This window comes from Sturnus vulgaris, chromosome 7, assembly GCF_052056855.1.
Source record: "Sturnus vulgaris isolate bStuVul1 chromosome 7, bStuVul1.hap1, whole genome shotgun sequence".
NCBI classification, from domain to species: Eukaryota; Metazoa; Chordata; class Aves; order Passeriformes; family Sturnidae; genus Sturnus; species Sturnus vulgaris.
In genome coordinates, this window is record NC_142249.1 from 8571570 (window position 1) to 8586406 (window position 14837).

The 14837-nt window shown below is 37.6% G+C and overlaps 1 protein-coding gene across 8 annotated transcripts in view; it reads right to left on the minus strand.

Annotated features, from left to right (window-relative positions):
• The window catches only part of DIP2A (DIP2 acetate--CoA ligase A), a 73947-nt gene that overhangs the window by 42602 nt on the left and 16508 nt on the right, over positions 1–14837 (minus strand). For all 8 annotated transcript variants that reach the window (XR_015804754.1, XM_088167726.1, XM_014891713.2 and 5 more), the window contains exons 2-3: positions 12442–12513; positions 4308–4427 (exon numbers count right to left, since the gene is read on the minus strand). Coding sequence is in view for 7 of the 8 variants with exons in the window: in XM_088167726.1 (XP_088023852.1) it covers positions 4308–4427; positions 12442–12513 (192 nt within the window). In the remaining variant the exon portion in view is untranslated. The remainder of the gene's footprint in view (positions 1–4307; positions 4428–12441; positions 12514–14837) is intronic.

Here is a 14837-nt window from a genome sequence, read left to right on the forward strand (position 1 = left end):
TCTCATTCTGCAGCTCCCTGCAGATAATCTGTTCAGAGCACTATTTAAAATATGTATACATGCAAATACACTATTCCACCTGTGTGTTCCTACAAGACTCAGGAATGTACTAAGGAGATGCTTATCTCAAAGAAGAATTTTTTGTGCAACCAACATGGGAGGTTCAAAGATGATGTTATGAGAGAAAAATATTAAGAAGGAAAAAAAAAATCAGCAAAATCTCTACCCTTTATTACAGTATTTTTTTTTTGTCCCGGGCCCCCTGTCAGATTTTTGCTGCTGTTCTTCACACTAAGGGCTTAATAATAGATGTTTTATAAATTAAAAATTACCCTTTTCTTATGTCTGCCTGCTCATTCCCACATCTAAGCTTTTTGCCAAGTCTTGGTTTCTCCTGATCCTTAGTTCTAGCTGTAATTGTCCACCAACGAAGTTTATTCCCATAGATACCTAGAAGCAAACCTTTTATGTCCCCAGATTTCAGAAAGATTAAGCAGGATTCAACATCAATTAAAGGTTGTTTTTGCAGCCCTATAAGTAGGGGCAAAATGCCCATTCTGCAGGACACATTTCCTTGGCAGAGCTTCCAGTCAAAACCAAGCTGGAATATTTCTAGAAAGAGACAGTAACTGTGAGATGCAGGCACTTCCACCATGCCTACATCTACATACAATTTAAAAGACATTTTTGTTACATTAACATCTCATAGGAAGCAGGGGAACACAAATTGCTTTTCTCCAGAAAAGGTCTTCCAAAGAGCAAAATAACACACAGTATTTGTAGTCTGCATATAAATACACGAAGTCATTAAATAATGTAGCAGATGAAAAAAGGAAAGCATTCTTAGACAGTTGTGCATTTTGGGAATGGAAAGGCCTCGTTGGAGGCAAGGGTGGGCTGGGGCTTTTTAACAAAGCAGAGCAGGGCAGGTCATAACATCACACAGATTTGTGGGAGCAAGCATGGGAACTACTTTTTATTCCATTTCCAGGGGGCAAAATCACCACCACCTCCTCCTCTAGTCCTAAATCCCACCCCAAAACCTGGAACAGACTAGATTAACTGATAAAAATGCAACCAGGAAACAGTCAGGATGAATTTTTATTCTGTTCCATGTTACAGTGCCAATTTAACTCATCATTCCCTCTATACTCATTAAGGTCTATTTCTGGCTTGAAATCTTTCTTATAATATCTTGTCCTTGGACATCAGCTGAGTAGGAACATCCTCTCTCATCCAAATCAATGAAGTAATTGCTTTCACTTCCCTGGAACACTTTGTTCCCATTCCAGTTTTGCTTTAAGAGATTTTCTACATGATGGAACACACTTCAATAAAAGAAGTTAAAGGAATGAAATTATTTTTAAGAAGCAGAATGCTTAGGGTACAAAAATTCATAAATTAGTATAAATTAAATTTTAACTGGATACTGGAACTGCAAAAAGCAGTTCTCTACCACTGTCTGTTACTCAAATTCTTCAGAATTTACTGTGAAAGTGATTCACCATGTAAGAACTGTGGAGTTCGGTTTTCTTCAGGGAATTAAACACTTCTAATCAGACCAAATGTGTCACATTTTTGAGAATAGGGATCACAAATGCTCAGCACTGAGCACTGGAAGTGATGACCAGCAAGGCCAGCATTTCATTAACACAAAGAATATATGTACCAAAGTGAGGAAAAAAAGAATACTGCCAACCAAAAGCAGAATAAAAAGTCTTGGGAGAAGTATTTCTAAGCTTCTGCTCTTTATTAAGCTGCAAGCAACCATCAACAATTAAAAACTTATTATAAACATCTTCTCCTTCTGCTGTAGTAAACCACATAATCTTCTCTCCCATTCTTTGTACCTATTCTCATTTTCTTTCTTTCCACGTGTCCTCAAAAAAGGATAAGGGAGGAAAACTAAAATAGTCTGTGGATTATAAATCACCTAAACTCATACAGCTCCTAAACTGTCCAGCTATTAGAAGAACATTTTTCTTTCCTGTTTGCAGCCTCTGCTCATTTATCAGCCTATGATTCTTGTCCCTGCCTTAGGCAGAGAAGGAAGAATTTCTACAGTCAGTCAAAGAAAAAAATGACATTTATAGACTGACCAGTGTCCCTGCTGCTCATGGATTTCAAAACACCAACAGGTAAAGCAATCAGCACTATCTAGGTGGGATGGGAAGAGGACCTGGAAAAAGGTAATATCCATGAGTTATGAACAATACTATTTGAAGTAAATTAAAATATAATAATAATTATGATGATCATAATAAAAGAATAGTAATAAACCCAGAACAATAATAAGAAAACATAAGCATTATTCTCATTGTAATCCAAAACACAGTACTGTCCCAGCTGTTAAGAAGAAAATCAACACTATTCCAGCTGAAGCCTGGACAGCAGGTTTGTATTTATCAGCAGTATTCACTGTTGCCATTTTTTGGATAATATTTACTGTTTGAAGACAAGTATCTAGGGATGATTAAAACATACAGTTGATTTAAATACACAGCTCTTCTGTGAAACTATTACAAAAAGTGCTTACAAAGAATAAATGACAGATTAATTGTATAAAAAGACAAAATTGTTTCACTTCCTTGCTTATTTTAAGTACCTATAATTTCTCCAGAAAGAGATCATGCTGTAGGAAAAGCTACATTCTCTCCTCATCAACTACTTTTGAAAAAGACACAGGAGAACTGATGAGATTTGAAGAAAGGAAAACAAGAACTAAAGACTGGAAGGAAAAAAAAAGAAGAAACTGAAGAATTTTTTTTTTAACTACAGAGGAAAAAGGGGAATAGATATTGGCATCTGAAAGCCACATCTACATTTTTCTTGCACACACCTAAATAAGTTTAGCCTAAACCAAGTTAAACAAAACCATCACCTCAGCACATTCAGCCTTGTCATATATCACTAATGGGAGAAAGAAATCCGATGATGTGTGTTGTAACTAAGAATTTTCCAAATTTTCAAGTAAAGAATTTTCTAGGCAGAAATTTTAAATGAAAAATTAGTTTGGGGAGCAGTGATAGGAAACCACAGGACACAGCAGTCCCCACCAAGGACTACCTCCCAAGGATTTCCTGCTGTGGTTCTGCTCTTGCAGATTTTTATTTGCTAGTTTAACAATGGCACATCTGACTCTAATTATTTTTGATAATGTAATTTTCTATAACATATTTCTATAATTTAATAACAATTTAAAATATATTTTTAAAGATGTCATTTAGCTAATTATGACACTATGCAATATTCCCTGGCATTCAGAAGTTTCTTCTCTGGGTAGCTGAATACAGGCATCTTTCCCAGGTGTCTGTATATATCCACAGAATATTTAAGAAGTCTCATTCATCATTCCATTAGCCCTAAGGACTCTGCAAGGCACATCTGCTCCAACTCTGGAACAAGGTTTTACATATCAGCAGGGCAAACAGGATGCAATAACAACTCTGCCCAGGCAGTGACAAGACAAGGTGACCCAAGACCAGCCTCCTGTTAAGGATGTGCAATGCATGCCATCACCTGCATTTCTCATCCCCAAACCCAAAATGTGGAATTATCCTGGACAACAAACAGAAAAATATCCAGCCAGAAGTCCAAAAGGAGAGAAGAGCTTCTGAACACCTGTTTTTCCTCACTCATTGTGACAAGGAATTTCACGGGGAAATGGTGCACTTCAACCTCCTGAAAAGTAACAATGGGAACAGGATGCAATGAGGATATCAATATTTTCACACAATTTTCCAAAACAGGTTTGTCACTGTGGTGTCCATTTAAAATGAAATAGAATATCCATTGTGACATTTCCCTTTTTTGTGCACTTGCTTTAAACCAGGAAATATTTGAAAGAATGCTACAATAAATACATAACCTTGCTTTAGCAAAATAACCCAAACAAGCAAGCAAAAACATCCCTCAAATTCACACACTGTAGCCTTCAAAATTTTTAAGTAACCATTCTACAGGCTGGAATGGTTACCCAATGGAATGGAAACCCAATTTTGTTTTCTCAGCAAATATGACAAAGCTACTGAGCATGGTAAAATTCAAACCAGGAAACACATCAGAAGACAGGCCTACAATCTCTATCCCTTCTTGCATTTCCTCCAATTTGAGGAACTCCAAGGTTTGAATCTGGATTCAAACAAAACCACTCGTGTATCAAAACAAGAAGATACTTGAAAGATATTAATGATCTCTTTCCCTCTTCCAAAGCACTTCCAGCTTTGTGTGTAGGTGCAGGTACCATGTTCCAGGTATACTTTTCCTCCTGGGACATGTGATGCCTCAGCTCTACCTCTGTCGCTTACCTGATCGGAAGCGCTCGTCCCTCGAGTTGGTGGATCGGGATTTCTGCTGTTTGGACACCCCAGCAGTGGCTTGGGAAGAGCCTGGGACTCTGTTCTCTGCTTGCAGGGATGGATCCACACCTGAAACAGAAGATTATTTTAGTTCAAACTAAGCTTTGCAAATATAATATCTACTCCCCGTGTCTACATTGTATCACTACCCTGGTGCAAGACAGTACCTTTAAAAAGGGCTGATCTTCTACCTGCATTTTAATCCAATTTATTATATACCCATATAACAGAGCAACCCGCAGAAGATTCACATTTTACAAAAATGCTAATAAAACCTTTGCAGAAATTAACATGGAATTACTGTCAGCTTTAGCTGTGTAAAAGCTCCTGCTGTAATTTAGGTTGTCTGGATGCTTCATGTACTCCTGAAATGGTGACAGACCTTCCCCAAGACAAGGTAACAAAAATAAAAGGAACTGAACCATTCCATAATTGTTTGCTCTGCACCTTACTAGAACAGGGCTCTAGTTAATAGGGATCTGTTTAACTAGAGTTTAGCCTGGCTAATATTCAGGAAGATGAATCACAATTTTCAATTGTAGCAGAACAGGAATAAAAAAATCAAAAGCGTGGACAGTAATCATTAAATATCCACTATCACTTCCTGATCTCCAAAATGAGGAGACTCTCTGCTGGCTCTTAATCCATCAAGGACTATATAAATTTGGAATAGGAACTTCCATTTGCAATTTTATTATACATCCACGCTTTAAAATGTAATATAAGAATTCCAATGTAAGCTTTTTGCACAATCCTAACATAAATTTAGCTTAGTGCTGCGTTTTACAGTAGACTTTCCTCAGCCATATAAGACCTGCTGCATCAAGGTCACTGTATTTACTCAGCCCTTGTACCACACAGGGCTGAACATATAATTCATTCCACTTCTTCCTTCCCTTTAAGAGCTTCTGCTTTCCTACCTGCACCCAAGTCTTTTCAAAATAACACATTTTGGAAACAAAGGATTTTGAAAACCACATTTTCAAAATGCAAATATTTACCAAAAGCAGCTCTCACTGAACTGAAGACATCATTCCAGAGGAATGTGGGTCAGTTCCTTTGCAAGGAAATATCTTACTTTAACAAGTAAGAAAAGGTTCCTTTCTCTCTCATGGGGTTTCTGTTCCCTTTGTTCCAAAGTGAGTATCAGGAAAGAAATTGGCAATTACTAACAAACCTAGGAATTGTAAGACGTTGTTATGAAGGCCTTTCAGTAAGACAGTCTTTACATTAGGAGTGTAATTGGATTAAGTATCCCATTTCTACCTCAACTGATGAAAAAGAACTTTCAAATACAATATCCTCAGGGAAAGTGTTTTATCATCTTCATGACAAGATAAATTACTATATACCAGCTTTCTTGGGTATCTATTAAGATGAATGTACTCCATAACCCCTTTCCCATCCCCTTTGCAGCTAACAGTGAACACATCTGGATGTTGAAGAGGCAACCTTAAGCTAGATATGGGTTCAGGAAGGGGTCTGTGGGAAAAATGAGCCTAAATAATAGAAATACAAAGGAACATTTAACAATTCACACAGATCTAAGTTTTAAGAAATCAGTCCAACTCCATAGATATGCTCCTCTCTTTTACAAATTGTAATAAAGAACAAACACATTCTCATCTAATTTTTCCTGTTTTCCAAAAGTAAAGCTTTTTAAGCAGATGACAGAATATCTAACATCAGCTGCAATAGCCAATGGGATAAATGGGGACAAGCCCAGCAAAAAAACCCTTCATGGAACAGGATGGAGTGTGTGTTTACCAATATATAGACCTAACACTCCTTGAAACACTTAAGCAGAATTCTGTTTGTAAGAGAAAAGCAAATGTACTCTACCAACTGAATGGATTCAACAGATCTGATAGAGTGGTGAAAACCCTGCAGAATTCTATTCCACATTTCACTGGAACACAAGTTTTCATGACAACAGGTCAACAGTCCAGGGGAACTTGTTGATCTGGAAACAATAAACAACAACTTTAGATTTTGTTAAGAAGATGGAGGCAAGTCATCTCCTTAAGCCTGAGCCAAGCAAATAGCCAAAGCAAAGGGATAACACAATAACTACAATGGTACAAAAGAGAACAGCCAGCTGGGCTGGGAGACTCCCTCCACTACGACTACTTAAGAAATTTTCAGAAAACAGTGTATCTACATCATTTTTGTGTGATCTTGTCAAAAGAGACCTTGGGTGAAAAAGATAGCAAAAGAAAACCAGAACTTTTTTTCTGGTGTGCCATTTCTTTTCCTCCAGGAGGGTTGTTAGTTGTAAGCAGAAAAAGAGATTCATGTTCTTCCCAATTCCTTACTCTTCCCATTTGCAGTCTTGTAGTAACTACAGAGCCTTGGAACGAGGACTTGTAAGAACCCCTTTTCCACTTTGTGATCCCCTGTGGGAGGAAAATAATCTGGAAAATGAGCTGACTGGTATAATCCATCAGCAGATGACAACCTGCATGAGAGATGTCCTGAGTCATGTGTGACCCAAGCACTGCTGTTTGGACACACCAATACTGGGGGCAGGAAGAGCAGGGAAGAAGTGACAACACGTAACAACAGGAGTGCATGATCAACTCCAAAACCAGAACATTCTCCTCCTCTCAAGACTAAGATCAGATTTTTGTTAATCAGAGTTATTGTGACAAATTATGTATCAGTGAATCTCAGAAGTTCCCTTTAAATTAGGATGAGGCATGAAATCCTTGACACTGTTAGAAACTACAACTCAGTTTCTTCAGATGAAGTCTCCCTTCTTGCTTTCTCAAAGTAGGTTTCATATCATCATGCAAAAATACCAACAATGAACCTGAAAACCATCACTTTTTGGTAAAAAGAGTAAGATAGTACATCTGACTCTTAGGCTACATAACTATGTGCCAGTACAATGCCATTCCACAAGCTTGGGAAGATTGTTCATTTATTCTCCTACTATGCAAATAACTACCACAGCCTTCAGCAAAAGCAGATGGGTAATTAGGTTAAGTCTCCCCACTCACACCAACACCTTTACAGAAAGGACATAAAATAAAATATAATAAAATAAAATAATAATAATAAAATATAATAAAGGCACTTGATCCACTATCACTGCATTTTCTCTAGCTTGCCCAAAGCCAGCAAGAATGAAGTCACCTAAAAGAGGCTGCTTGTTCCAACTAACTGAACAATTTGCTTCTACAGGATATAATTTAAAATAGTATTTGATTTATTCCTGTATTTGTCCATTCACAAGCACTGAAGAACCAAGACTAATACTGCCATTTCAAGTAATTTTAATTTACACAAGCAAAAATGATTTTACTATAAGAGCAGTGAAGAGCTCCCAGGACAAGGAAGATTCTCTGCTGGCATCACTGGGGAGGATGCACAGCTAAAGACATCAGGTAGGTAGAGATCAAATTTTCAAAACATAATGTATTGAAGAGCTCTGTAGAGAGGAGAGGGGAAGAGGGAGGCCAAAGAGGAAACTCCAGACTCTTTGAACATTATCAAAGCTTTCTGTAGCTATTGAACTGGGTCTGTAAATAAGAAAGGAACAAATTACAGCAGCCAGGTTCAAAGTGCAAAAAGAAAGGAAAAGGTATGACAAGGCAGAAAATCCAAAAACTGGAGGTCTGGCTCTGGGGCAGTTACTGAGTATCCAGTCCTCACTCAAGTTCAGAGTTCAATGTTATCATCCTTTACTGTCATATCCCATCTCAGAACATATTACCTGCTGTACACACTTTTTGTGTCTTGGATCTTGTCAAGATCCAAAACTAAGTGTTCACACCTTCCAGATTAGAGACTGAACAAGGATAATTACCCAATGTAATTTATTACCCAGAATAAGGTACTAGAAATTCAAGAGATTAGAAATAATAATGGTAACAACAGGCATCGTACACATGCATTATGTTTGACAATCTTCCATGATTCTGTAATATTTTCCTCTACTCAAGGAAGTAAATTCCAGCTCATAAGGGTCCACTTAAGCCTGTGAAATAATTTTAAGAGCATTAACACTTTCTGTTCAAGGAAGCATGAATCAGCTGCAAAGAACACAAAAGCACAGAAGACAATGAAACCAAATACAAGCCAGAATTTGGATCCAATTCAGAGAATTCAAACACTGACTAAACCATCTCAATGAAAATACCCACAAGCAAGAGACACACTTATTTAGACATTTGGCAGACTGGTAAGCAGAACACCTACATAGCACTAGCTAGAATTTTAATTTCTCAAAATAATAGTCCATTTTAAGCAACAGTTAAGGAGGTGCTTCACAAGCAGCCCAGCACTCCTACTGTACAAGGATGTGCACTGAATTGAAAAGGCACAGGAATAGCAATCTCTTGATAATTTGAGAAACTGAGCAATAAGCTATAAACTGCTTTTTCAACTAGCCCATGTCAACACATTACATTTTCACAGACCTAATTTAAATCAAGTACAACAAAATTAGCCAATTAAACTTTGGACATCCTTTGATCATAGCCATTATACCTATCATATAAAGTAGGAATTTTAACTCAATAGCACCAAGAAAGGTACTTACATGTTTTTCCTTTAAATTATAAGAAATTATAAAGCTTTTGTAGACTCTAAGACTTACCAACTTACCAGAGTAAGTTGCACATTCCTTAAAAATGGAACTATGGGTACTAAGTGCTATAGGGGTATGTAAAACTCATCCCACTCTAACTGAATGAGAGGCTGATTTGTGGGTACTTCTTACCTACAAAGATGTAAAAACAAAAATCACAGCTGTAACAGAATGACAGAGCAAGGTTGGAGGGACCTTGAAGATCACCTGGTCCAGCCAGAAATAGAATGCATTCCTGGTAACAGCAGATACATTTTTCAGAGACATAAAACCATGAAAACTGAGAAAATTAAAAGTATGGGACAGCCTCAACCTAAATTAGAGGAGGTTTCATCATCATTTTCCCTTAAAATAAAAATTTGAAAATGGTTAACATTTCAATTTTGCTGGAGAAGAAGTGCTACAGAAGAAAAGAGAATGAAAATAATAAAAGAAAATAATTTTAGAGTGGAATCACTCTGACACCAGAGGAGAAATGAAGTCACTCACCAAGGTGTTTATCTAGCACTGACTAAATCCAGTGAAATCCTGACTAAATCCAGACTAAATCCTGCTCTCTAAAGCAGCACCAGGACACTAACTGCAACTGCAACCTCATTTAGGCAGCCAAAGAGGCAACTTGAAAATAATCAGTGACACTGTAAAAAGATCAGTAAGAAATCAGGATAATCAGGAAACAACCATCACAAGGCAGAAGTTTTACTTGAGCTGTTAGAAAGGAAGCCTAAGACCATCACCTGCCCATCAGGACAGGATACTCACTGTAAGTGCTGCTTATTTTATTGTGCTGTTTCTGAATGTTTTTACATCCCAGCTCTACCCTCATTCAAAATCACCCTCTGCCATGTATCTGATGTTATCCATCACTCAGAAGCTTCACTATGCAGCATGGCACATTGCCTACAGATATAATTAATTATTTCCTCAGAGTTTTATCTGTAATTTGCATGCAGAAGTTGACTGAGGAAGCCAATTTCTGACTGTTAAATTTTACTTCATTAAAATAATTAATTACTGTTTAATGCTTGCTATTATTCAACGCTTGTTTTTGATTTTGCACAGTGCACTTGGCTGGATCAGTGAAAAATAATTCATTCTAGTTATTATTTCCATATAACTACACAGTTTTATGGTTCCTAAGCAAAATCTTTACATTTCTACTGACTCTTCATCACTGCAGATTTAGAATTTTAAAATACAAAACAATCTACAGGAATGAGACTCTTGAATCACAAGGTGTTCTGCTTAATTTTCCTGTGAATTGAAAATGTGCTTTGCAGCCATGTCTGTCTTTTTCTGTTCACCAAGCCCTCTGTGGGGTTAACACTGGGTAATGATTTGGCTCCCCACAGATTCAGCTATACAGATATAAAGTGCAGCAGAACATAGCCCAATTCATTTTACATGGTATTGAGAGAGCAGGAGTTTGCTCTCTCAAACATGAGAGGAGTTTGCACTAATCAAACATGATTACTTTGTAGGTGGAGCTGATGAGGTCTGACAGGGAAAGTTAAACTTCCAGAACTCAAACCCACAGGCATGCAAGTACACTTTTAAGACATAAAGCTGTAAAAAAGACATGATATAGTGGTCCTGGGGATATCAAATCATACAGCAAGAACTCAACAAATGTGAAATGCTGACATTCATCAGTCAGCAAAAACTTGATGGATATTGAACATTATGAATTCTATCAGGAATACTGCAATTAAATTGTTAATGATAAAAGAATTCTGCAGGCTCAAAGCCTTTGGGACTCCCACACAGTATTTAGAGCCATGCTGAAAAGCTGTGTCAATTAAGCAAATTTCAAGTTAGAACTGGGTTAATGGAACATATATCAGAAAACTGAAACAGGCAGTTAGCTTCACGTTTTAAGCAAATTTTATCTTTTTGCCAGAGCATCATTCTTTATGCTCAGAGGCAGACAGTCTATTCAATTTTTTAGCATATTAAAGCTAAATTCCTGCCAGCTTAATGCTAAACTAGGCAGAAGTGGTAAAAAAAGATCAGGTAATCTGGTATTTCTTCGAAATTGTGGTATCAAGCAAGTATTCGCTGACTCATTAAACTGCTGCTTAAGGCGATTAGGGAAAATAGAGCTGAACAAGGAGAAAAATCTTCAAGCAGCTGAAAATCTACACTTACTTTAACAAACATGGCAGACAAAGTACTGGAGTTGTCTAAGCTATGCTTGAGAGCTCAGTACTTGAATATTTGTGCAAACAAGTCTTTTGAGAGCTGAGAAGGAAAAAATATAAAGTAAAACCCTCACTGTCAATAGAAAGGAATGAAGGCAGAGTAAATCAAACGTTATCAGAGATTAAACAAGAGAGAAATTCAAAGACAAGACTTTCTAGGAGACAAAGGGCATTGACAGAAAATTCTGTCAATTGTAAATCCTCAGTCAAAATCCATACCTCACCCGGTCTCAAAATCTTTAGCTAAGTGAGTCAGAGGACAGGGTATTTTGAACAGAAAACTGAGACAGTTCTTTCCAAAAAAATGATGTAAGGAAGAGAAGCTGTGGCAGGTGAGGCTGGAGCTTGCTGCTAAAAATCCTAAAAATCCAAACTGCTTCTTTGCAAGGAACAAGCCATTTTAAAGAGATGAGTTTGGTTCTGCTTGGCCTACAGTGATTACAAATTTGCTAAGGGAAAACCTACATTTATCCTTAAAAAAACCCCCCAAACCCAAATAAAAAACCAAAACCACAAAAAAGGAGCCTTTGCTAAGAACCCCCATGATGAAGCACCAGATTACATTCTGACTGTTCAACACTGTCTCAGTTTACAGTGCCTCATTATTGCTTCCACACACCTTGGTTTTCTTCTCATTTTCCTTTATCTTAAAATCTGTCAAGCTGTGGAAAACTGGGGGATTATAGAACACTAAAGCTCAGTGGCAGCATAACAGCCCTAACCCTGAGTGATTTCAGTGTCCTAGTATCAAAATAAATTGAAAAAAAGTTGGGCACTTAGGTTTGGTTTGGCTATGGATGATGAAGTCTGATAATAATCAGATTCAGAATTAAATAGTTTATAACGAAAAAGTCAGTACTTTGAAGAAACAAGAGGGGGTGAGGGAGTGGGTGGAAATGGGGTGAGGCACAGGGCAAAAGGAAAAAACAGCACATTAAAGCATGAGAGTGAAGACTACTGAGTATTTTCACATAATGAAAGCAGCCAATTTGCTTTTAGCAATAACTTTACTCATTTCTAAAGTTATCTTGAAGTCTCAGACACACTTGTCAAACCGAAGTTTTGCTGACAAAAATGTTAGCATTTAACATTTCATATACAACTATAAGAAATATATATTTCAGGCTATTTCCTTGCTCTGTACTTCTCTGTGGCAGCCATTTCTCACTGCAGGTTAGATGCCATATCAAACACTATTAAAACTCATCCAGTCTATTTAGTGAGAAGTTTTCCATTCTATATTTTCAGAGATTTAGCACAAAGGTGTAACTTCCATGCAGTTTCTCACCTTGAATTAGTGGTATGTACCGTGCTAACAGCTTTGCCCTCTTCTTTTCATATCCTTTCTGAGTGATGTCTCCTAAAGAAAAGAAGAAATAAATACATGTTGTTGAGAAATTCTACATTTAAAACTTTGCATCAAGCACATTTCTGCCATCAACTTTTTGCCGAAAGAGTTTAACAAAGCAAACTATGCAGGGAAAAAATACCAACAAAAAAGACATTAATTACATACATATATATATATATATACATATGGATTCAGCCTACCTCTGGCCAAATAGAACTCCTTTCACTCAGTCAGATTTTACACAGAAGAGTTCTTACTCTGTATTTCTAAATTATTCTCAAATACTTTCCTTAATCCATAAGGACTGTGTTTAATTTTTTGCTTAATATTCTTCATTTCCTCAAATATAGCCCCACCCCTATATCAGAGAACACTAACAGACACAAAGTCATTTCATTCTGCCATCCCCAACCCCCATCCAAGTGAGTAAGCATCATCTAAAGCTATTGACACTCTTTAAAAAAAAAAAGCAATGGGAGTTCAGAGACATTATTCAAAACAGTTAAGAAAAACAAATGTACATCCTGGAGTTCTTCAATCATTGCAGGTATTTCAAACTACAATCTACCAGTTTTTCTTTATACACCCATGTAAATATTACATATACAATTTGGACACAAGAAATAAATTACCATTTTTCTTGAGTGGAAAAAGCCGAGCAGAAGAAATACACAGAAATAGAATTTTCATGTTTATAAAAAATGTGAATTAGATCAAACTAAAACAAAGCACCACAAATGCCCAAGCAGATTTGTCTGCCTGGGAACAGGTGGTCAAAATGACAAACTACACTTTTTACAAAGAGAAGAAAAGGCAATAAGAAGAGATACATCATTTTTAGTTATGGAAGAAAAAAAACCCCCAATCTAATAGACAAGAAGCATCAATAAGAAGAACAATTTTTCTTAAACCAGAAGTAATTTGGAAAACTAAAGCTCAGCAAATTTTTTAAGGATCAAAACTGTACCTTACACAAACGTGCTGCACTGTAAGCTCTGTAAGACAGAAATTTGCAGAGATTCATAAATGCTCCACATAATCCTTATCCCAACCCTGTGTGCAGCTCAGCCTCTGCCAGGTACCACCCAACTGCACAGGTAAGCCATGGAAGCACTCATCAAAAGGCAGGGTTGAAGTCCTGTTTAAACCAGAGTACTTCACAGGCTGGCATCTTGCTGCACTTGGAAATCCTTAGATTTTGCTGGAATGCTGACTTGAAGGACTTTCCCTGAATGAGGTTAAGCAAAGGACGAAGCCAAAAGCATCTCTTGTCGCTTTCTGCAGTGCCGTGGCAGGTCGAGCTGTGCTGCCCAGCCAAGCTGGGCTTTGTTCCTTTCTCCAAAGCCTGGGGGTGGGGCTCTTCCTGACAACTGTTCCCCCCCTTGCCCCCAGAGCCTCAGGGGGATTCACCCATCATATGGGTTTTTTGTGATCCCTCATTTCTTCCAAAAAGAGCCACTTTGCCACATCTGGTGCGCTGGGGCCACAGCTGCTGTCATTTAGCCTCACTTTCTCCTGAGTTACTGGATTACACAAAAGCAATCTGAGGTTCCTCGACCTCAGAAGGCAGCTGGGAAGCCTGCATAAAGCCAGACAGAGCTGAGCAGATAGAGCTTTTTACTTGAAATATCTGAAGTATCATAAAATATGTCAGAGGTACCAGAAAAATGAATCTAGAGAGAGATGAAAGTATAAGCATTTCTTAAAATGATCTTTAAAAATATATTCTTCATTAGTGCACACAAGAATCTGTCATGTAGTTACCTCGATTCTGTGCCCAGGCATGGTTCTATTCCACCACATTAGCACTAGACTTCACAGAATCTTAATGCCAAATTCACTAAATAGGACTGAGAATGGACCTGTGAGAGCCTGACACTTGCTAAAGACAAGGAAATGGCTCCTGGTACCCAGTTTGCAGAGGTCAAGAGCAGAAACATTTCCAAACTAGCTGACTGTACATTAAACGTGGATGAACCCAATCAGCTGGATCAGCTCTGCAAAATGAAACCTTTAAGAACAGCACTCTCTGGCCACTGGTGAGCACAGTCACAATTGGAGGTCTGTCACCCTGACTGCAAGAACCTTTGCCATTTCCTTCAGGATAAAGTCAAGGGCATGAATATTGCAGAGGTGGCTCCTGGGTGGTTTGGAAAGGCAGACAACTTGCCAGTCTAAAATGTAACTCACATGTCATCTGTAAAAGTATTTAAAGCATATCCCCCTGTTTCTGGGATAGGCTGTCACTGTATTTGAAAAGTTGATGGAGGTGAAGAATCAATTCAGCAGTCATCATTGCTAATTCTATGTCTTAAACGATACTTTTTTAAAAG